The following is a 24952-nucleotide window of genomic DNA, read 5'->3' on the forward strand; positions in this document are numbered from 1 at the left end:
TCAAGTTAACCATGTCTGCCATTTCCTTGGTACATTATTTTCAGAGAAGTTGAAGACTTATGGGAGGTAGCTCGAATAATATTAATAAATATGGAATTATTTATATTTTCTTATTAGAAATCTTAAAGTAATCTAAAAACATCTTAAGGTAAATAATGGAGGTCACAAGGTGATCTGTGTTAGAAATATAAGAAGTTTCTATGGACCTTGGAGCTGTGCCATAAAGTATCCAGGGAAAAGTAGGGTTAGAAAGTAAAGCTTCAATTTTTAAGCTAAAAAACTAGTGATAATTTGTACATTTCCTCTATATTACGTCTATCAAACCCATCTATAATATGAATAATGTCAAAAGTCCACTGAAGATATTTCATCACACATGGACAAATATATCAATCACTATATAAATTTTCACCACTATTTTGCTTTTTGCCCCCAATGGACCCTGTTTCAGCAGATAACCAAGACATACCGTATATCGCTGTGTATAAGACGACCCCTCATTACACGCCTTCAAAATCAACCTTGCGTTGTTTTTTCTATGATGATTGGTCGCATGTGTAACTCCAGCACATGTTGCCATTTTGTATTATTCTCTGGTGTATTTAAATATGTGCAGATGACTGCATAGTAAAACTAATACATGCTCCTTGTTTACATAATTTAGCCATCAAGCTTAAGGCCCAAATGACGCTTACATTATTGCACTAGTTATAAAGTCACTTTGATTTTCTTCGCCTAGGTGCTTACATTGTGAGATATGTTCAATCAAGATGCTGTAGTGATATTCATAAAACTGGTGTCATGTGCAACAAGTGGATTCCAATGAGACCTTTAGCTCATGTGAATCTCTGCACTTGTACACGGCAGACATATTTCAAAATCCATAAATGCAAAGTTGTGATACTTGATTTTCTGGCCATCGATTACTTGGTTGTCAGGTTTGTCACTGCTTTGACATACACAAGGTATAGCGACATCCCGGCCAGGTCCCTGCTTTGAGATACTTAAGGTAGAGCAACATCACGGCCAGGTCCCTGCTTTGACATAAACAAGGTATACCAACATCACGGCCAGGTCCCTGCTTTGATATACACAAGGTATAGCGACATCCCGGCCAGGTCCCTGCTTTGACATACACAAGGTATAGCAACATCACAGCCAGGTCCCTGCTTTGATATACACAAGGTATAGCGACATCCCGGCCAGGTCCCTGCTTTGAGATACACAAGGTATAGCAAAATCACAGCCAGGTCCCTGCTTTGAGATGCACAAGGTATAGCAACATCACGGCCATGTCCCTGCTTTGACAAACACAAGGTATAGCAACATCACAGCCAGGTCCCTGCTTTGACAAACACAAGGTATAGCGACATCCTGGCCAGGTCCCTGCTTTGACAAACACAAGGTATAGCAACATCATGGCCAGGTCCCTGCTTTGACATACACAAGGTATAGCAACATCACAGCCAGGTCCCTGCTTTGACAAACACAAGGTATAGCGACATCCCGGCCAGGTCCCTGCTTTGACAAACACAAGGTATAGCAACATCACGGATAGGCCCTGCTTTGATATACACAAGGTATAGCGACATCACAGCCAGGTCCCTGCTTTGATATACACAAGGTATAGCGACATCACAGCCAGGTCCCTGCTTTGACATACACAAGGTATAGCAACATCACAGCCAAGTCCCTGCTTTGACAAACACAAGGTATAGCAACATCACAGCCAGGTCCCTGCTTTGACAAACACAAGGTATAGCAACATCACGGATAGGTCCCTGCTTTGACATACACAAGGTATAGCAAAATGACAGCCAGGTCCCTGCTTTGACAAACACAAGGTATAGCAACATCACGGCCAGGTCCCTGCTTTGATATACACAAGGTATAGCAACATCACAGCCAGGTCCCTGCTTTGACAAACACAAGGTATAGCAACATCACGGATAGGCCCTGCTTTGATATACACAAGGTATAGCGACATCACAGCCAGGTCCCTGCTTTGACAAACACAAGGTATAGCAACATCACAGCCAGGTCCCTGCTTTGACAAACACAAGGTATAGCAACATCACGGATAGGTCCCTGCTTTGATATACACAAGGTATAGCAACATCACAGCCAGGTCCCTGCTTTGACAAACACAAGGTATAGCAAAATCACAGCCAGGTCCCTGCTTTGACAAACACAAGGTATAGCAACATCACAGCCAGGTCCCTGCTTTGACAAACACAAGGTATAGCAACATCACGGATAGGTCCCTGCTTTGATATACACAAGGTATAGCAAAATCACGGCCAGGTCCCTGCTTTGACAAACACAAGGTATAGCAACATCACGGCCAGGTCCCTGCTTTGACAAACACAAGGTATAGCAACATCACGGCCAGGTCCCTGCTTTGACAAACACAAGGTACAGCGACATCACGGCCAGGTCCCTGCTTTAACATACACAAGGTGTAGCGACATCACAGCCAGAGAAATCCTTGTTAAGTTGACATGCCAGGTTTTGACAGTAATGTAAGTTTGCTTGTCTGATACTGATATAATTCAGGAAGGACTGGTGCTGTTTTTCTTGTGAGTACCACTTTTACCATTAGGTAGATGGCAACTCTGTAGTAGATCATTTTTGGTAGACCTGTGAAAATGTATATTAATTTCTAAACCTGCATACACAAGATATGGTAACCTCACAGCCATACTGGTGAACTCACCTAAACTCTCTTGGCTTCCCATCCCATACTGTTTCCTGTGACTGTCAGTGTTGTGATAAGGAATAGCATAAATATGGCTAGAAGAATCATTATTTGTCACATGACCATCACTACATAATGACCCTGATCTTTGTTCTCGGCAAGGTATGCTCTCCCTCTGATAGATCCCAGCAGTATTGTCAGTACCAGTGTAATTTATATCCAAATGAATTGATTTTGAGGTCTGTGATATTCCTTCATCAACTTTGTCAAGAATTGGTTCACTCATAGAACGACACAAAAGTGGGCCAACTTCATAATCCAAATCAACATCCTCAGAATCGCCCACAGAAACATAGAACTTACTCCTAGAAGATTTCATTTTCCCTTTCTCCTTCACTATTGTGTCAGATCTAAATGTTCCTGAAAGACCTGATTTGCTACCTTGAGGTGCCCTGGTATGGCTTCGCTGATCCTCAAGCTGATTGCCATTGAAAACACGAGACTTAACTTCTTCAGAACTTGAATGCTTTAATTTTTTGCTTGGTTTCCATTCATCATTGTTCCCAAATGATTTCAATGGTTTGTATAATATCTGACTGCTTCCTGTTGATAAATATGTTTCACTGCCGTCTGAGGTATGTGCAACCTTAGTCTCTTCAAGAGGTCTTCTGTCTCCCTTAGTCAACTCATTAGATCTTTGATCTAATTTAGTTCCTTCATGAGACCTTCGGCCTATTTCAGACCAATCATTAGATCGTTGGTCTATCTTATCCCAATCCTTAAATCTTCGATCTACCTTAGTTCCATTTTGAGATCTTTGATCAACCTTAGTCCAATCATAAGATCCTTGGTCTACCTTAGTCCAATCATTTGATCTTTGATCTCCCTTATCCCAATCTCTAAATCTTCGATCTACCTCAGTTCCTTCTTGAGATCTTCGATCTACCTTGGTCCAATCATTAGATCGTTGGTCTACCTTATCCCAATCTCTAAATCTTCGATCTACCTCAGTTCCTTCTTGAGATCTTCGATCTACCTTAGTCCAATCATTAGATTGTTGGTCTACCTTATCCCAATCTCTAAATCTTCGATATAAATTAGTTTTTTCATTAGATCTTTGATCTACATTAGTCCAATCATTCGATCTTTGATCTACTTTAGTTCCTTTATGAGACCTTCGATCTATCTTAGTCCAGTCATTAGATCTTCGATCTACCTTTGTTCCTTCATGAGATCTTTGATCTACCACAGTCTGTGACACTTGTTTATCAACTCCATACTCTCCACTGACTCTCTCAAATACATGTGGATGGGCAGGTCTGAGGTTTCCTCCTCCTGTAGTCTCATGCTTCTGTTGCTTTGTGATGCATGATGTGTTGACTGAAGTTTCGTTGAACTTCTCCCATTTCTTTATCTTCTCTTTCACACTAATATCACCAAACAGGGACTTACGTCTTGTCCTTGTATTTTGGCCATGGGAATTATTCTCTGAAATATCTATCAAATTTGGAGTGGAAATGCTTTTTATTTGTGACCGCAATTTCCCATTTTGCCCTGAGTCCATCTTTGATACAATTTCACTGACCTTTGTCTTCTTCGTAAAACCATTACCGAATTGTCTAGAACCTGACTCTGTACACCGGGGAGACACTGCTTCCGCACCTTGGGTAGATACTGCTCCACAGCCATTCTGTTTAGCAAAGGCTGACACATGACCATCAGCATCCCAAGGAGTACCCCATCCATTACTGACCTTGCCCAAAACAGGCTTCAAGTACTGTCCATTGTTTCTGGTAGGTGATAGCAATGCTGGAACCTCTTTGTTATGACTGGTACCAGATTTGACATGAAACCCTAGTTGACCAGTCTTCCAGACTTTCTTCTGCTGGTATTCATAAGCCATCACTAACAGCACTCTCTTCCTCTTCAGGCATAAGACTGGACCCGCAGGTAGCTGTTCAGCATCGCTCAAGGGTGTCGTTTAGCGTGATGCGAAGAGTGTCACACAGATGACCCTGTCTGAATTCCCCAAATGGGTAAAATGTGTGAAGCCTGGTCCCTATGTAATCTGGTGTTAGATGCAGCAGGATTGTGACACATGTTGTCAAACACACTTTCCTAATGCAGAGAAGGTCACAAGGTCACAGCTCTGTATCCCATCAACTTGATACATAAGCGTAATATATGGAAGTACTCAAATCTCAAGTATATTAACAGGCTGTTGTGTTTCCTTCAAACAGTTCATTGTTGAATGTCAAGCCTTTGCCTCTATATAATAAAGGCAACTGTCACTCAATGCTGCCGATCTTTCTACTGATTAAACATTTATACAGACTCCTTAAGTAAACAATCAAATAGACTAACTGTAGGGTCATGATGCTGGTATCTTGTAAAACAAGTGCAGATAACACATAGGACAGAGTCACTAATATTTGACACACAGCAATCAGCTATAGTGTCCCACACAAGGGCCTTGATACAGTACCTCACATGCACACTGCATGAACACGTCCACACAAACACAGAGAAGATCCTCACAGTGCACTAGAACATCAGATCCCAGGCAAATCAGGACAAGGCAATGTCATCGTCAAGTACTATCAAATGTCTCCTCAACACAAGTTAATACTACAGAATGCACGACGGTCCTAACTACCAGCCTTGGGACAATCATCCATACAGTATCTCAGACATTCATTGTAATCGCCTGCTGAGAAACTTTTTTGATAGTGATACCCAAGAGTGTACGTTTGACCTGATAAGAACTTAACCCTTGACAGGCAAGAGCAAACATAACCGATGACAGTTTGCTTTAATGGGAGCTACCTTAAGAATTCACACAAAGATCTTGTCGTGGACCAGCTTCTCAAATGATTGAGGCTATTGAAAATGCAAAGGTCAGAGAGGGCTAAATTTGTCTGACACGGCCCAAGGGGCCGATGTTATTTTTCATGACTAACATAAACAGGGTAAAACAAACGATGTATAAAGGGTTAGCGTGGTTAATACCGATCTACCTTTGACCTTCAATACCTGACGATATACCCCTTGTTATTGTAATACACTTCCATATATAATAATATATAGTAATACTCCTTATACTTAGTGTACATTCAATAAAACAAAATCCAGTCTAATGTTAACATGACAAAACAGGTAAGTGTAACAAATAGTAAACAAGGGCAATTATACAAATAAATCGTGTACTTTGATAATATCCTCTACAAGAATCCCATCATATACATATTACCTATCACAAGATACTAACACCAACACTTCAGCTCAATAACCTTACCACAAAATCACTGTCAACCCTATCACAAAATCACTGTCATCAACATCAAATCAAGCTCTAACACGAGTTTAAGTCTCCCTATCTTAGATCACCAACCCAATACATAAAAACAGCTCCCAGTACTCTACAAAATATGAAGATACACCATGCAGTGAACACACCACCCTTAGATGTGGTGATTCATCCATTCAAACATACAGGTGAATCACGTCATGCTTGACTGGCTGGAGGATTACTTGTGTGCCCATTACAACATACGGTACATGTAGGTGGTACACAGTTCTTGGTGTTATGTCATGTCAGCAGAAATAGGTCAGCTGGCCCACATGTAGATAAGGTGACCCAGATGTAGATAAGGCCTATCACTTTTTGTAAGATATATTCATTAATCTTTATCACATACGGTCTGCACCTGGCATGTTTTATTGCTTTGTTTTACAAAACATATTTTATCTTCAACAGGTTGAACAGGGTGTTTAAAATAACAATTCTTAAATTGTGATTTTTTATATTCAGTTATCAGTATATATTTTTGGTAGGGTGTAAAAATAAATAAAAATGGAGGATTTCTGCTACTTCGACTGTTGCTTTGAATGACAGCTCACAGAGTTACTTCCCTTTTGATATCTAATCATGTTAAGACATGAAGAAAAACTTAAATATTAACTCTGCATTTGTGAAATCTGATTGGCAGGACCTTAGACATGTCAAGCCATGTAGTAAAACAAAATATGCTTTATGTGGGTTTCCCTCTATCACCTTGAGACAGCAGCTCAGTCTGTCAATTGTTGGAATAACATCACATAAATAGAGTGTGACGTCGTGAAGAATGAATGATGTCATCGTTGATTATTTGCGACAATGTGTTCACACAATAATATGGGACTTTTAAAGCTCTGCACGCTAACGTCGAACCCATTCAACAGAGGTGTCCATCCCCGTGCATCTGATGTCGAACCCATTCGACAGGCGAATAGCATAACAACACCCCAAAATAAAACTCGCCATATCTATTTACCAAGAAGGCTTTGCGTAACATTTAAATTACGTATGACATGCATAAATGCTCAGCTTGCTCAATATCAAAACGTTCAGTCATTTATTTACCTCAAAAAGAAAATATCGCGAGTTCAAAAAGTTTCGGCCAAACTTCTCGGAACACAACTACCAGGAACGGCCATTGTTGACTTTTGGCACTTCACGTTGAGCGGCATGCAGTCCGATATTTTCTTTATAATTTCATCATTTTTCCTATTCAATCATAATTTTTTGTTTGCTGACGAAAGGAAAACACTCATGTTCCTTTATTTCTAAAAATTAGCAACTTTCGGTGTAACTAATTGTAAACAAAAACAATCTGAATCGGTAACATCATCGATTGGATGGAACTTGTACGATCATGGCAACGGCGGTAAACAAACAACTCCACATGCATAGTTATCCCGTTAGACTATTACAATCATTTTGTTACATCTAACTTAATTTTCTAGAATTATTGACACGCATGTATAAATCTTTGTAAAAAGAATTTCATTTTTTAAGAGTTTGCAAATGATTTCGTTTGATAAACTTTCCGACACATTGACAAGCCGACAAACGTTAGTGATACGTTTGGGCGTGGCCTAACTCGCGATTTGTTGAGTTGAACAAAGTCAACAAACACTGCGAAAAATGACAAATATTGGATGATACGCAAAATCTGAACTGATATACATTCTAGGTAAACCGTTCAATAGCAAAATAATGCATTTTACGAGAAATAATCAAAATACTTGCAATTATAGCTATCATTTCTGAAAACATGTGGCACATAGAAGCAAAATATGCATAAGTTGGTAAGTTGGTAAGCTATCATAAAGGAATTCCGAAATAGATTCAAATTCAAAAGAAAATACATAATTTACTATTTTTCGTCAACTATTTACTATTTATTGATCTGGAGAGCATTCTTCACTCTTATTTGTTTCATATTTCTTCGTGATTGTCGCCATCAAATGTGTACGTCTAAATCCGAAACCGTAATGGATTTCACGCTCGATGATTTTAATTTTAAAATATTTTCTATAAACGAACGCAACGGAGAGCGATACAACGTATTGACATGCCATAATAATAACATAATATTGTTATTGGTCTAACATTACAAAAAGAACAATTTAAAAATTAAAGATGTTGTTGAAAACTTTCCGAGAACCTCCCGTCCTCTGAACCGATAACATTTTGGTACACAACGAGGTAGTGTAAATATATATAGATTCTAGGCTCCTATTTATATATATGTGTGATTTTGTACCCAAAACAAATTAAATTGTACCCAAAATACTTTGTGAATTTGTACCTAAGAAAATAAGACAGTAGATCTATAATTATATTTATGTTAGATGAACAGAACACATAACAAAATATTTCATCAAGTTCCAAATATGATTATGACTGTGATCCTTGAAATTGATTGTTTAGTTTTGAGAGAAAATTGACATCTTGTCACTGAAGGAGAGGCCAGTTAAGTTGGTTAAACCTAAGTTGTTTTTTTAATGAATTGTTTTGATAGGAAAGTGATATTATGTTAAGTTTAAGACACCAAATTAATGTATATCTAATTCTAGGTAGATCTACAAAATCACATACCCATTTGGGTAACAAATTACTAGAACTTTTGGGTACAAAAGTCACCACTGTACATTTCAACTGATTTTCGTGAATCAATGGGATAAAAAATTTTCGTCTGAATGATTCCTTTTCTCATTTTTTAAGACAAGAATTTGTTTTACATAACAAAACAGGCAGATCTACACGGATCACGTTTAGTCCTAAAAATGTGAAAAATATGGACACCTCAGAAATGAGGGCTTATAAGGTTATAATTCTACCTAACTAGTCACATGGTTTGACTTAGATCTAGGTCTATCAAAGAAAAGTCCTTATGAAAATCTTTTTTTATTTTTTTTTATGACACTGACATTTCTGGCACTTAGACAAAGAGTATTCAAAGAAAGACAGATATGTTTTTGAATGAAAACATGACTTTCCTTTATAATTCTTTTTTCATGATGACAGGGGAACTTTTATACACACCAACTGAGGAAGTTGTGATACTGTGATTGCATACAAAGAAAAAACAGGTTGGAAGCAGTACCTGTATGTATAAAATAGACCACATAAGGTGAACAAAAGTAATGGATTGGCTGACTGGAAAAAATACATCTGGCAAGGGTAAACATGTACACAGGCATGTTTCTTTTCATTCCAACCAGAAGACTGAGATAGCATTTTTTAAGAAACCTATGGCAAACTTACCAGCTTATGTGCCACCATGGTTCTTGTGATTAAACAAACAAAAATGTCATGTACTGTTACAAGTACTGTTACTGTAATTAAATTAAATTAATTCCTATTAAATTATATTTCAGAATTGTTTTATTTGGAAACAAACCACATAATGCACAAGATTAATGTCCATATGAGTTTAGTATGTATATGTTAAGGATCTGATTTATTCATTATTCATGGAATACTAAAATTAAAATGATGACATCAGAGAGTTACTTATTCACATAGTTGATTTTCAGAGTGCAAGATAATAATTGTTGAAAAAATATGTTTAAACTAAAGATAATAATTGAAGTTTGATCAGTTACACTGTGCTGATGCAAAGACTAATATTTACTGTCCCCACACACCATCATTGTGGGAAAAATAACAATTAAATATAACTTAAAATTTTAAAACCTGTAACAGCTGTAAATAATTAAACAATTACAAATCTATAATCAATGCGCAATCATGGTGGTCTTCATATTTTTGGAATAAATTTAGAAATCCTTCGTGAAACTGTTCTAAAATCATGCTAGAATCTATGAATGTATTCCCGAAAGGAAAACTATCCTAAATGTAATGTGGAACTAACACAGAAAATATGTACGTAGAATTTTATTGCTTATATATACCCTATCATATTCAGCAACGCGGGGTGTGTTATTTTGAAACACGTTTTGTCAAGCCGATTTTCGCGCACCTGTTGTTGAGGGCGATCTTGCTGATCGACGATATCCATAGACGTATTACGTGGGATACACTTGTTGTAGTGAAACTTATCAGCATGTACATCGCAGAAATATGAATCATGTCCCATTTATATTCACAACATTGAATGGTGATTCTTAAATATCAACAGAAGTTCAAATAAAAGATACCGAGAAACTTGCATGTGGCATGTTGATTTATCGTCTACCGTTTCCAGGTCACGGGAGCATGCAAGGTCAAACGGATTAACTAATACGCGAATTATATCGTCAAAGTCACATTTTTATTTCATGTTAGTGGTGATTACTGATACTGTGTATCGACTTATATTTTTGCTGTATGTGATAGGCGAAGTATTTCAAAATTTACTGTAATTGTTTTGTTTCGAAAGCTTATCAGCAGACTACCCCTGCCTGTGACCTTTGCACTTATTGAAATAGTGCTGTCAGAATTCACGATCTTTATTTTCATTTTTCTCTCGTCATATTTATTGGAATATGACGAATAAAACATTCTTCGATAGAGAAGATCATCAACTTTCGCCAAGTTATATTTATAAAGGCAATGTAAACTTTGTTGATTATGCGGAGGTCGGGCGAAGCGCGCCATGTTTGATTTTAGGACGTCTGCTAGCATCATGACACGGGTTGTTTATTTTTGTATATCGTAAATATTCAACCAAAACGCTTGAAATTAAGATTTGTGAATATTTATAAGTCATTAATTGTTTCCTGCAAATTTTATAACATGACACGTCAGATGAACCCGAATATTCGTATTTCTGCAACCGACATGATGACCTCGAAAATTAAGTTATTTTTCTGTTTAACGTTTAGATAATAAATTCACTGAAATGGTTCATAATTTACCATCGCGCTGATATATGCCGATTATAAAACCCGAATTTTTACTCAATTAAAATTAAGATATCGGAGATATGATTATTGAAATCAATTTGCAAAAATGTTACGATATTAGAAGGTTCCTAGCATGAAATGCAAACCACCTTCAATAACGCAATTCAGGTAAGTTCAAGAAAATTTACAAATTTTGTGTTCGCTTTGGTCTTAACCTTGGTATGATTGAAAACACCAGGATATTTTTATATAGAATTGTGCAGTTTTCTATCAGGCATAAATGTGCCAAATATTTCTTCAATTGGCCCTTGTTTAATTAGGCACCAACTGTTTGAAATCACCCACCCTCTTTATAGCGCTTTATGCTAAAATTAATCCAGCAGGGGTAAGAAGTGTGAAAATAATTCAGCAGGCTAAAGGTTAATAAAGAATGAAAACAATGGGAAAATTGGAACAGACTAGCCAATCAGCTTCAATCAAAATTATAATGCTTAGTGAAATTTTCTGAAATTTTCATTTCATCTTTTTCATGTGTATCCATATTCCTGTAGGTTTCATTTGTTTGTTGTTTAACACCAAACTGAGCAATTCTCCAGCTATATGACGGTGGCCTGTAAACAATTGAATCTGGGCCAGACAATCCAGTGACTGATTGTGAACGATGATCCACGCCATCTGGGTACCATGACACACAAAGTCACGAGGCTGACCACCTGATCCATTTGGTCTCCTCCCATGACCAGCATAGCTTGCTGGGGACCTATTCTAACCCAGACTCCCAAAAGGGCCCTATAAGTAACATAAAGTGACCAATAATGCATTAAACTGTGGAGGACCCTGGGGACCTTGAGTTACATTGCTATACAATTTTATTTTTTAATTCGATTTATGTCCTGTTATTGTTCTTCTTCTGAATGTACATTCTAAACAAGTAAACTGACCCAACTATCATCATTATTTAAAATAATAAAGAAATTACATTTCAACCTTAACGTGGTTAATGTCAGACACATCACTTAAATAAGTTGATTCCGGGTAGTAAAATCAACTCCCGGAATAAACAGATGATCATGATTTCTCCATGATGGACGCTGAAGGTTTATTGGAGAGAAAGAAGCAGAAGCAACTCACGAGAGACGGTATCCCAGTCCTTCTGTCTGTCCTCCACCTCCTCCTGAATCGGATCGCTGCGATGGCGGACATACTTCTGAATTGCTGCAAATGCCTGGTTTAGCTTGAATCTGATCTGATAAAAGAAGCAGAAAAAAATGAACAAGTATAATTTTGACTGATGGTGTATCAGGTTTCATTCATCGTTGAAACTCAGGACAAAAAGTTCCACATTTCTACACATAAAACTACCACCACAAAAGCCTACAACAGGGAAGCCTAAAAGTATCATCAGGAGATGACCCTGTGGACAATTTTATGACGAAGTCCAAACAGATGCCACCTTCTGCCGTGTTGAAATTATTTACAACAAAAAGTACAGATTTCCGAAATGCTTAATTGTCACCACAAGCATCAAACAATGTTGACAAATCTTGATGATTATCCAGTGTGTTCTACATCTCCATTCTGTTAAGATGTATACCCTTGACCCATTCATCACCATCTCTGTTTCCCTTATAACCATAGGTCTTCAGCAACCCATGCTTGCCATAAGCGGCAACTATGCTTGTCGTAAGCGGCAAGTAACAGACTCGCTGACTTGGTTGATGCATGTCATCATATCCCAATTTGCGTGGATTGACGCTCATGATGTCAATAACTGGAGTGTCTAGCCCAGACTCAGTTATTTACAGACGGACGGAATATTGGTGGGTATTAATATATATTCGACCATGAATTTGGAATTTACTCGATTCTGATTGTTCAATCAGAGGCTATTAAATCACAAAACCCCCTCTGATTGAAACAGCTGGTTTGACGCCTGCATCACCACGGAAGCTAATATTCATAGAAAAGTACTTTTTTCAGTCATTGTCGGTAGGCATATTTAAATAATTATACAATTACAGGTTACAAACTGCACAGATGCGGTTACTACAGTACTCAAAGGATGTTTGGCAATACATTTCGCGCAGAAAACACGACATAAATCTACAAAGGGAATGTATTTACGTTTTGGAGAGCTTGGAATTTTGGCGCTTTTCTATATACGACTGTGACGTCATATCTTTTGCGTCACAATGAGCGATATGACGTCATAATGGTGACGCGAGAAGTAGAGCGAAAAGCTTTGCAAAGCCAGCTTTGTTTTCTTTAGGGATGCCCACCTCATGTTAGCTTACAAAGTTGCCGTGCTTATATGCTTTCAATGCCTGACATATGTCCGAGTGAAGTATTATGGTGTTAACAAACTGCTTGAGTATATACAGCGCCATATTGGGTGATTACGTAATTCAGATCAATAACCCACTCAAAAACTGGACTCAACCCATGCCGCTTCACTCAGTATATTTTCTAACACTAAAGTGTTCGCGTTTCATTTAGTCATGGTAGAATGGAGATAAACATACTGTGTTTTCAATGTAGAGCTAGGTCACCTGTAGATTTAACCGCGCAAAATTTAACATTTGAAACCTCACGCTGCGCATTCGGTTGAAAATTCAATTTAGTGCAGTTAAATCTACAGGTAACCTAGCTCTGTTTTGAAAACACAGTATGTTTATCTCCTAAATATATAGCTAGAATATTGCTGAGTGTGACATTAAACAACAAAGCTACAATCAAACAAATAAATCTTATCACCAACATAGCATGACATTTCTCTCTCTCATGAGTGTTATCTGATTGCTTTTTAGATGTGGCCTTTCAAGTTCAAATCAGAGCTGAGGTAGTAAATGGGTTCAGGGCATTTATCCTAACAGAACGGAGATGTCATATCGAGGATAATTGAGGATGAACGTTGATCTGTGTCCTGTATACAGACTCTTTATTCAAACGAAGCTGAGGGGATTCCAGGTGCATAAACAGTGAAGAAAACTCAATGACTTCGGCATTGGTTGGTAGGTTGGTTTGTTGTTTAACGCCGCACTCGACAATATTCCAGCTATATGACAGCGGTATGTAAATAATCAAGTCTGGACCAGACAATCCAGTGATTAATATCATGAGCATCAATCCACGCAATTGGGATTGATGACAAGCATCAACCAAGTTAGCCAGCCTGACCACCCGATCTCATTATTCGCCTTTTACAACAAGCATAGTCGCCTTTTACGGTAAGCATGGGTTGCTGAAGACCTATTCTACCCCAGATCTTCACGGGTCCACTTCGGAATTGACTTCGATGTATATTTGCATTTAGTGAAGTGTAAATATGAGGAATTGTGTGCAGATTGTATGCAAAGTGTGCACACACTGATTTTTACATTAATAATTCTATAAACGTAAAAAACATTAGAAATAAATGTCAACAATAATAACTTTCCAGACTGCTCAGTGACAGTCAGTGACATCGTTCAGTGCAATAATGCAACACAAGCCCCTCCCATTCCATTGTCAGCCAATCAGAAAACAATACTATGTGAGTGGTCTCGGCTAAAAAAATTGGTTTATGGATACAAATCAATGGAATGTCACAATCATATACATGAGTGAGTGAGTGAGTGAGTGAGTGAGTGAGTGAGTGAGTGAGTGAGTGAGTGAGTGAGTGAGTCAGTGAGTGAGTCAGTTTAACACTGCTTCAAACAGTGTTTCAGTTGTATCATGGAGGTGCTCTCACCTGACTCATTTTTCGCTTGGTAACTTTGAGCGGGTCTTGGTCTTGTATTGGAACAGGCTTCTGTTTAGGGGAAGTGGCATCTGCTGCAAAGATCTTCCGAAACCCAAAAAACTTTGCCTTCAAAGCTGCTGCAAGAGGTCCTCGTCCCTGGAAACAAAAATTACGTTAAACTTGTGACAAATCAAATCCCTATCAGCATGTTCGCTGTTACTGCTTCTGTTCACAGATAACACAAGCTTGTCTAAACACGCTAATCCCAACATTTTGCGAATACTATGTATATGATTTTCAGGATAGCTATCATCACAATGCTGAGTCAAAAAACATCAGGCACCCTATTTCCCCAAATAGATGCTGGGGCTCAATTAGATTGCCACCAGGTAAGAAATTGTAGAGCCAGGTCTCTTAGAGAGGTCGGGTCAATCATTTGATGAAATTAATTATCACTATCACATTAACTTATGGCAAATGCAATGACTGTTTCCTACAAATGTACCCCTTGCATGACTGAAGAATTTAGACTTTGGTGAGGTAGTGAGTTGCCACTGTGCCAGCATTAAACAGAAAAGACACCGGGACTCTAACAGAACTTGAGACACGCCTAATACTGTAATAGAGGAAATATGGTAATATATTACATTCGAGCTGCAGCAGTTAGCTGTGATTGTTATGTATCGGATTGCCAGTTTAATCTGACCATGCACGTGTATACATCATAAGCATATATAAATTAAACTTTCCTACACTGATAAACGCTCAAACATAGGAAACATTATGACTCACTATCATAACAAAGTTATATATTCAAGTTTGTGAATAATAACAAATTCCATTATTGCTTTATTGCCATCACCATGCACATGTTCACTGTGTAGAGATATCAGGCATCAAACAGAACGTATCAGCTAGAGATGCCAGGGTTTGAGGGGTTTATGGCAATAAAACTTTGTTATTTGTAAACATGTGAAAATATTTTTTTAAATTTAGAAAATAGTGCAACAGCACTGTAGCTCACCTGGAGATATGGTCGACAGAAAAGTTGCGGTCAGGAATCATATTTAAATAGTTTCCAAATACCAAATTTCATCCCCTTTTGCACAAAAATGGCTGAGCCATAAATACTTTTCAAAATGGATGCCATATATATTATTATACATGTATGACTAAAACAGATTTTTATCCAATGAAAAATCAGCATTGCAAGTTATATTATAATTACCCTAATCGACGGTCAGATCAAACAATCCGTGACTGAAATGGTACTGTCAGATTTTAGATTTATAATATTTATCAGGACCCCAACCATGCCAAGTTGTTTCCTTTCTTTATCCCAAATGGATCCAAATCAAACATTAAATTTTTTTACAATTACATTTTTTTTCGTACAATGCATTTTAACTTTTTCCACCTTACTGATTACAGTTTTCAGTATTCCATATGTGTGGAATCTTCTTTTTTTTTAAATAATGAGACATTTTCTATTGTTTCTGGAAGGTTTCTGATATTTGTATCATGATGTACAAAGGAATTCATGATCCTGACCGCCAATTTAAACTGCTTGATGACACAATGAAGTCCTGGTCACCTTGGAAGTTTTTTTCACAATTTAAAAAAACCTGATGACCCACTGCAAAAACTCTTTACAAATACTCTCATGCTTTATTGTAATGTTTTCCACAGGCGTGCAGGTTACTGAATGTGGTGTATGAGGTCAGCAGTAGCAATGTTTAGTGAACATATGAGTGAGTGAAGATTATCGTGTAGAAGTGTCTAGCATTCATCAGACATACTTAGTGCACCTCACCATGTTCACATACCAACAATCACATTCTAAAAATATATTGCGTATAGACAAAACAACATCATAGAAAAAAAAAGATTTGGTTTGTGTGAAATATCATTTCTCAGTGCAAATGATATTTAAGAAATAAAGCTTGCTCTATCCCATATGTAGTGTAATGAAGCATAGTTTTGTCCTGAACTATTATAGTCAAAGCACGAGGGCACATCCTTGTGTTAGGACCAAATAGGTTTTGAACATACTAAAACACCCCTAAAATAGGTAGCTTAGGGTTAAATCAGTCACATCATATTATCCGTTCAGTGTGCAATTAGTATTATCCCATGCACCAATAAGTAGGATTGAAATGTTCTTATTTTAATGTGCCTCAATTTATTCATGTGACTCGGAACATTCCACAAGTGCATTGTGGGTCCGAGCTAATATAACCGAAGTTCCGAGTCGCTGTTTATATTCCTCTGAGTTTAGGTGTTTTCTGTTGTAAAAGTTGCAACCTTGTTGCCACCACCATTAGCAGACTGCAACAACCGCAAGCTATGAAATAGTGTGCTTACTGCATCGTAACCAATGTGAATTGATGACCTAGGGGGTGATAGGTCGTCGCCGTGGGATAACATGGTGGAGGATGAGCAACAGTAATTGTTTGGTTTGACTGCAGTATGTTGCTAAATGCCGTACACTGAACGTGGTGTACACGTGGTTATACCACTTTACAAGGTTTGCTCTTGTCTGTACCCAGAGATGGCCATAATTCCTCCGGCACCAAAGCGGCCTTGGACAACTTTGTTGCTGATGTGTTTGTTCGTTTATTTGTTTGTTGTTTAATGCCACACTCAGCAATATTCAAGCTATTTGATGGTGGTCTGTAAATAATCGAGTCTGGATCAGACAATACAGGGATTGATATCAATCATCAATCCATGCAATTGGGATCGATCCCGTTAGTTTCCTCTACGACAAGCATAGTCGCCTTTTACAGTAAGCATGGGTTGCTGAAGACCTATTCTATCCCGGATCTTCACGGGTCTGTGTGTGTGCTGGTGTGGCATGGACACCCTCTTACGACAAGCATAGTCGCTTTTTACAGCAAGCATGGGTTGCTGAAGACCTATTCTACCCCGGATCTTCACAGGTCTGTGTGTGTGCTGGTGTGGCACAGAGAGTGGTTTGAATAAGTTTGGGAAAAACCCTCGTCATGAGAGATGATTGACATCATCTTGCCATATTTCTACCCAGGAAATAATATTCGATCATTTGACAAGTCTAAAGAAACTGTTTAACGTATCGGTAGATGTGGAAGTGCCTTCTAGCTCGACTGTAATGGAAGATTATGATGGTACCAAGAATATGTTAGATCATGAGGGAGGGAATTTAAACAGTGCCATGACATCAGAACATGACTCAAAATGTGAAACTCATTTCCGCATAAAGTACTTTCAGCGCCAAACGAAAGAGAATATTTTCCTGTTTACAATAATAAGTGAATGGGATTAACAAGTTTATAATCTATTCATTTAACATTTTAAAACTCATATCTACTTCCTTACCAAATAGACACAACATGTTGAACAAAGTGTCTCTGAAATATTCCTCTTTTGAAATGAGCATGATGTTGAGGCTGGACCAATATGATTTCCTCCAGAAGATAAAACACATCATGAAGGTTGGCATCAACACATCTTCCACTTGTCAAAGCTAACCACAAAATAAACAACATTAATAAACTATTAATCAGATGATCACATAACTGACACAAATTATTTTATAGATTTGGGATATTTAGATAGCTGGGCCCCTTCCAAAAAGGGAACTAATGAACATCATAGCTCAAGTTAAAGCTGAAGTTCTGATAGTGGTTACGCTAAGATCTCCTAATGGAACAAACAGGATCTAGGACCCCATTCCATGAAGCAATCTTAGCAGCGCAAACATCAGAACACAACTCAAAATTATTGGAGTAATGATACTCTAAGCGCCAAGATCTCTTAATGGAAGGACCCTGAATCCCCAATCCATAAAGTGATCTTAGCGGTAGGAGCATCATAAGTAAATGTTAAAATATTGGAGTTAAGAAAGCTAAAGAGCTAAGATCTCTTTATGGAAAAAGACCCTCAATTTCCATTCCACAAATTTATCTTAGGGGTACAAGCATTATAAGTAAAACAATGCCAAATTATTGCAGTTGATGGTCTTAGTGCTAAGATGTCTTTATGGAGGAGGACCCTAGGTCCCTCCTGACTGTTGCAGGCTAATGTTAAAGTATACAGTTAACGGTTCTTATAGCGCTAAAATCATTTAGTGGGAAGGATCTCTGTTGTTTATAGGGGTACTTGAGTTGAATAAAAAGTACAAGGATATGAAAGAGGCCTTTCCGTTTAACATAAAATTTCTTCCTCCTGCATATCTGTTTAGGTTTATCCATCAACCAGGAATAAGTTGGTTCTGACCTGATGATATCACTGACTGAACTATAACATAATGGTTGCCATGAATAAAATACAGCAGTGCATCATCCATGTAAACAAGTTGGCTGGTTGGTTTGTTGTTTAACGCCACACTCAGGTGGAGCCTGACCATCCGATCCCGTTAGTCGCCTCTTACGACAAGCATAGTCGCCTTTCATGGCAAGCATGGGTTGCTGAAGACCTACTCTGACCTGGATCTTCACGGGTCATATATGCAAACAAGATGCCACATGGGATGGACAGACAACAGACAGTGTTCCAGGATTGATAAACTCCAGTTCAAATGAGCTATAAAAGTGAACCACTTTTAGCAAGTTCCAGGCACCTTGTGTCAGGTTACCAGAAATGGGCCTCACAAAGGGAACCCAAAAGGAAAATTGAACCAAACATGTCAACCACTAACCCACTGCCCTAGCCATAATTTCGAATGAAAACAATCCACAATACCAGCAAGGAATAATTCATGAATCAATAGAATTTCTTTGTCAAAATGTTTGCTTGTATCGCTGAGGGATCATTGTCATAGTTCATGCATTATAAGCATGATAAGATAAGAAGACCACCCCGTACAACAGCCATAGCAGAGCTCAAGAAACACTGCATATATGTGTAACATGCATTAAATAAACTGAAATACACAGACATATCAACTCCTAGCATATCAAATATGCAACAACAAAGTATAAATATGCTATTGAAATGAAACCAATGGGTATATTACAACTATTAGATAAAACGATTGCGTATATTACAACTGTGAGATAAAATTATTGTGTATCAGCCTATCACAAAATTCAGTTACATTCGAAAGAGTTTGTGTGACAAACAAAGATGAATCTGATATATTCCAATTTAAAAGCACATCATGCCTAGTCAATAGAGGTTATCACGCGAGTGTGTTTGGGAATGGTAAATATCCTGCATTAGGAATAAACATTGTATTTAGCGAGCCTTGGCGAGCTAAATACATAGTGTTTATTCCTAATACAGGATATTTCCCATCCCCAAACACACAAGCGTGATAACCTCTTTATCATATAATGTCATTCTTTAATTCTGTGCTTGAAAATAGCTTTCCCTCTCTCACAAACATTACCGAAACATTGCGAGTTTTCCTGCAATGCGCGCATTAATATTTATTACGTCACAGGGTAAGTGATGTGTCAGTCGGACTGTGACAGTAGCCAATATAGCTCCAACTAAAATCTGTTTCTTATACAGTGGCGAAGCAACATATACGCAAAACAGCAATTGTTTTTACTTGCCTTTCGCGGCAATCCATTGGTCTGTCCCCTAGAGTAACTGCCCTTTGTCAAAGGCAAGCTACTCTAACCCTAGGTTCAGACATTGTTGACAGTCGGTCTGTCCTGTCATAACGTTAAGTATATTCTGATGTACACAGAGCGACAAAAAGCATGAAAAGAAACAAGGTAACAATTCAAAAATATTTCGGCCATATCCAACTATTTTAATTTGTGGAAAAGGTTTAAAGCCACAGAGGTCGACAAGCACAGATATGGCTACTGATCCCGCTTGGCTAGGCCAAGTGCCCTCACAAAATTGTTTCGAAATTTATATCTCCAAAGTTGCCAAAACTTATAAAATGCCACAGCGACGTCACAGTCAGACATTGCTTTTAAGTATATTAGACTGTTCTTTTGATAATGATAGCAATTATCTCTGTAGTTTATCCAGATTCCCAATGGTTAATTCTGACTCGATTGCCGAATGACAAGGGCGACGCCATGTTTGTTTGTAAACACTGAAAGTAGTCCCAACTTGACCTTTGATATTTGCATCTCTATCCGCATATGGCCCCAACAGATATCGTTTTTATCCGTTGGCTTTATCCTGCTGAGAAACCTACCCATTATATGATAAAATTGTATCTTAAACGATCGGTGATTAGGGACTACAAAAATAGAGCCTTTCTTACATATGCTAGGTTTTGGAAACAAAAATGGATTCCCGGAGATGGAGATGGAGATGCAGATGCAGATGGGTACACCACTATTCATTTAGCTTTAATGATTTAAAGGGACTATTACGAAACAGGCTTAAATACCCAAATGTCATGAAACAAGTTGGTAAAAATCTTTTGAATAACCTTCAAAAATTGTGGATACCCAATCACAATCAAACCCATGGGTGAAATATCCAAATAACTAATAGGTTATCAAGAGTTCTGTGTATACTGAAACGTACCCTAACCAAAATCATGAAAATCGGAATACACAAATGTACTCTAGCCATAATCAATGGCATGACTGTAGTGTTCCTTCTTTATTAAACAGTGCTGAGGAAGAATCATGAAGGCCTGTGTTCGTGTCGCGTCAACAATGATGTACTTGACATGTTGAGCCATTAAGCATTTTGATAACCTGTGAGAAACCATGGGGATAATGTTTGTTTGTTTATTTGTTGTTAAATGACTGACTCAGCAATATTCCAACTTTATGACCATGATGACGAGAGCCTGTAAATAGTCGAGTCTGACAACCCAGTGATCAATATTGAGCATGAAGCCACTGTTTTCTGACCATAGGTTGCAGGAGACCAATTCTAGCCAAGCATCCCCACGGGGGCATGTGTTCCGTGAGTGAGTGAGTGAGTGAGTGAGTGAGTGAGTGAGTGAGTGAGTGCGGGCGGGCGGGCGTGAGTGAGGGCGGGCGGGCGGGCGGGCGGGCAGGCGGGAGTGAGTGAGTGAGTGAGTGAGTGAGTGAGTGAGTGAGCGTGGTTTTATGTCGCTTTTAGCGATATTCCAACAATATCACAGCAGGGAACACCAGAAATGGGCTTCACACATTGTACCCATGTCAGGAATCCTAATGAACTATGTACTATGAGTAATAGTGGGAATATGGATTTACTCTGCTTTTAACACCACTCCAGCAATATCAGAAAAAGGGCACGCTGTAACAACACACTGCATGTTTCAAGTACTATGATAATGTTCATATAACTTTATGCAAACATAATGTCACTTTTTGGGGGCGGATGGGTAGCCTAGTGGTTAAAGCGTTCATTCGTCACAACAAAGATCCGTGTTCGATTTCCGACTTTGGTACAATGTGTGAAGCCCTTTTCTGGTGTCCCCCATCGTGATATAGCTGGAATATTGCTAAAAGTGGAGTAAAACCATACTCACTCACTCACTCATTATGATTTTATTACACAGAAACTCGTCAGACTCTAGAATCTTACGGACGACATTCTCCCCAGCATGGAGCTACTTTAGCATGTTCAGCAGATCCAGATAAACATATAATCCTCTCCTACCTCCATGACTTCACTAAAGCAAATCAACAGAGACATTCCAGATTTGCCACCATAAGCCATCTAACAAAAGTCATCAAGGCTATTTCATCCCATCCACCTACTATGAACTCATTAACCAATAGGTTTTCAAATTTAATTAGGTTTAATTGGGTTCCTTTTTAACTGCCTTCCCCATCATGTGTTCTGTCATTGTTACCATTGGTTACAGCGTTGGAAATTCCTGTTGTCCCTGCCAAACTGCCCAATAGTTAAGATATCGTAAGGACAAGTCGATATTTGCCGTTTTGAAAGGTTTTGCTATTTGTTATCATTATAAGGACTAGTGCTGATCCACCTGTTAACCTACTCATGTTAATCTCTCATGTATGATAATCATGATCATGATGATAATTGTTGTTACTGTTAATCCTTCACCTATAGAGTGAGTGAGTTTGGTTTAACGCCGCTTTTAACAGTATTCCAGTTATATCACGGCGTGTCAGCTTAATGTGGGAGGAAAGCCCGAAGTGATGCAGGTCTCAGACGTTTACCACTTCAGTGAAAGCCACGAACACAGGTATGGTGCTGACAAACCTAGAAACATAATTGGGGCGAACCGGAATTCGAACCCACAATCAAAGGTTTCCGGTATGCCCAAGGGATGCAACTCTGCACAGCGAATCACAGCACCTTAGACGACTGGGCCACCCATGCCCCCTTCACCTATAGAAATATATCTGTAACATCATCATTACTCAGGATCTATACTGAAACGTGGCTATTACAGTAAAGTAAAGAAATTGTTATCCATAAACTTTTGTCTACTTTGGACTCCACACTGAGTATAATATTCCAAGAGATCACCATAAGTAACACAAACATCTTCACTTTATAATGTGTGAACTATGAGTGAGGATGCAGATCACATATTCTGAATGAGGATAAGTGTCATGAGGATGTCTGTCACTTTGTGATATATCTATAGAGAAGGAACTGTGACATTGTTTCCTTGCTATGGGGAAGTCTTGATGCACTAAGTGATGAGGTTGAAAGGAGGCCAATCATTTGTTAATTGAGGGTAAATGGGCATAAAATACTTAATGTAATACTGCTTCTTGTTATATCCCAAGAAAATAATACATCATTCACTAGACCATATAAACATGGTAGACACATGGTAGACACACGATAGACACATGGTAGACACACGATAGACACATGGTAGACACACAGTAGACACATGGTAGACACACGATAGACACATGGTAGACACACGGTAGACACATGGTAGACACACGATAGACACATGGTAGACACACGATAGACACATGGTAGACACATGGTAGACACACGGTAGACACACGGTAGACACATGGTAGACACCCGGTAGACACATGGTAGACACAGGGTAGACACACGAGAGACACATGGTAGACACACGATAGACACATGGTAGACACATGGTAGACACACGAGAGACACAGTAGACACATGGTAGACACACGGTAGACACGATAGACACATGGTAGACACACGGTAGACACATGGTAGACACACGGTAGACACACGATAGACACATGGCAGACACATGGTAGACACATGATAGACACATGGTAAACACACGGTAGACACATGGTAGACACACGGTAGACACATGGTAGACACACGGTAGACACGATAGACATGGCAGACACATGGTAGACACACGGTAGACACGTGGTAGACACATGGTAGAAACACGGTAGACACGATAGACACATGGCAGACACATGGTAGACACACGGTAGACACATGGTAGACACATGGCAGACACATGGTAGACACACGGTAGACACAACATAGACACATGATAGACACATGGTAGACACATGGTAGACACACGGTAGATACACGGTAGACACACGGTAGTCACATTGTAGATGAAACAATTATCGCATTTGTCATAATGAGCGCTCCTCACAGGGGCTTACGAATTTGAGAAAGAGAAAATTTATTTTCCGAGATTGAGCGGCAGTGGACAAATTTAGTTTAAATGTCAATAAATTTATGTTTTTGAATGATAGTTACAAGACAATTGTATATCATTTTTTTAATGTCTATGCAGCTGTTTTTTGTAAACAAAATCTGTTATATTCAGAATTTTAGATTTTTAAAAGGGGTGCTCAAAAAGATTACTTACAGATTGGTCTTGGAGTGGGGAGTGATTTTTGGGACAGGTTCTTAATACAGTGAATACGGTAGTTGAACTTTCTGATACTTCCACATGTGCATTTTAGCATGTTTAGCAATTCTAAAAGATGACTGGCAAGATGATACGACATTGTTACAGTGTGTGATGGTATTTTGTATGAAGACACAACTCACTCACTCACTCACTCACTCTCTCACTCACTCGCCCACTCACTCGCTCACAAGATTATATACAAACTAGTTTAGATGAGTTGGTTGTGCTCTACTTACTCAGTTTGAATGTTCAGGTGACTTTTTGCAGCTGCCACATGACCAGGATAACCTGATAACACAATCTGTGTTTTGCCTATATGTCAGCAATATCTGTTAACATTAAATACAGGATCATGTGATTCGAGCCAATACTGTGCCCACTGACCTGGTGAATAATCACTAACTAGGAGACGGACATAACTCTCTTAAATTTAGAGGTTTTGAAAAAACATTTGATACCTGTAAACATGGAACTTATGAAAAATATCATCCACCAAACTTATATAATACCCCAAAGATGCTAAAGAAAACCTGATTCTTTCATAGTATTACTCTAGTTAATCTGTCATGGCACTATAGTTAATCTGTCATGGCACTATAGT

The 24952-nt window shown here is 38.5% G+C and overlaps 1 protein-coding gene across 2 annotated transcripts in view; it reads right to left on the bottom strand.

Moving 5' to 3' along the window:
• LOC139462409 (DENN domain-containing protein 2A-like) overlaps positions 1 to 24952 on the bottom strand; it is an 81829-nt gene that overhangs the window by 36268 nt on the left and 20609 nt on the right. For both annotated transcript variants that reach the window (XM_071244107.1, XM_071244108.1), the window contains exons 3-4: positions 14604 to 14750; positions 12005 to 12119 (exon numbers count right to left, since the gene is read on the bottom strand). In XM_071244107.1, the coding sequence (XP_071100208.1) occupies positions 12005 to 12119; positions 14604 to 14750 (262 nt within the window). The remainder of the gene's footprint in view (positions 1 to 12004; positions 12120 to 14603; positions 14751 to 24952) is intronic.

The sequence above is a fragment of the Haliotis cracherodii genome, unplaced genomic scaffold (assembly GCF_022045235.1).
Source record: "Haliotis cracherodii isolate W230 unplaced genomic scaffold, xgHalCrac1.p SCAF_15, whole genome shotgun sequence".
NCBI classification, from domain to species: domain Eukaryota; kingdom Metazoa; phylum Mollusca; class Gastropoda; order Lepetellida; family Haliotidae; genus Haliotis; species Haliotis cracherodii.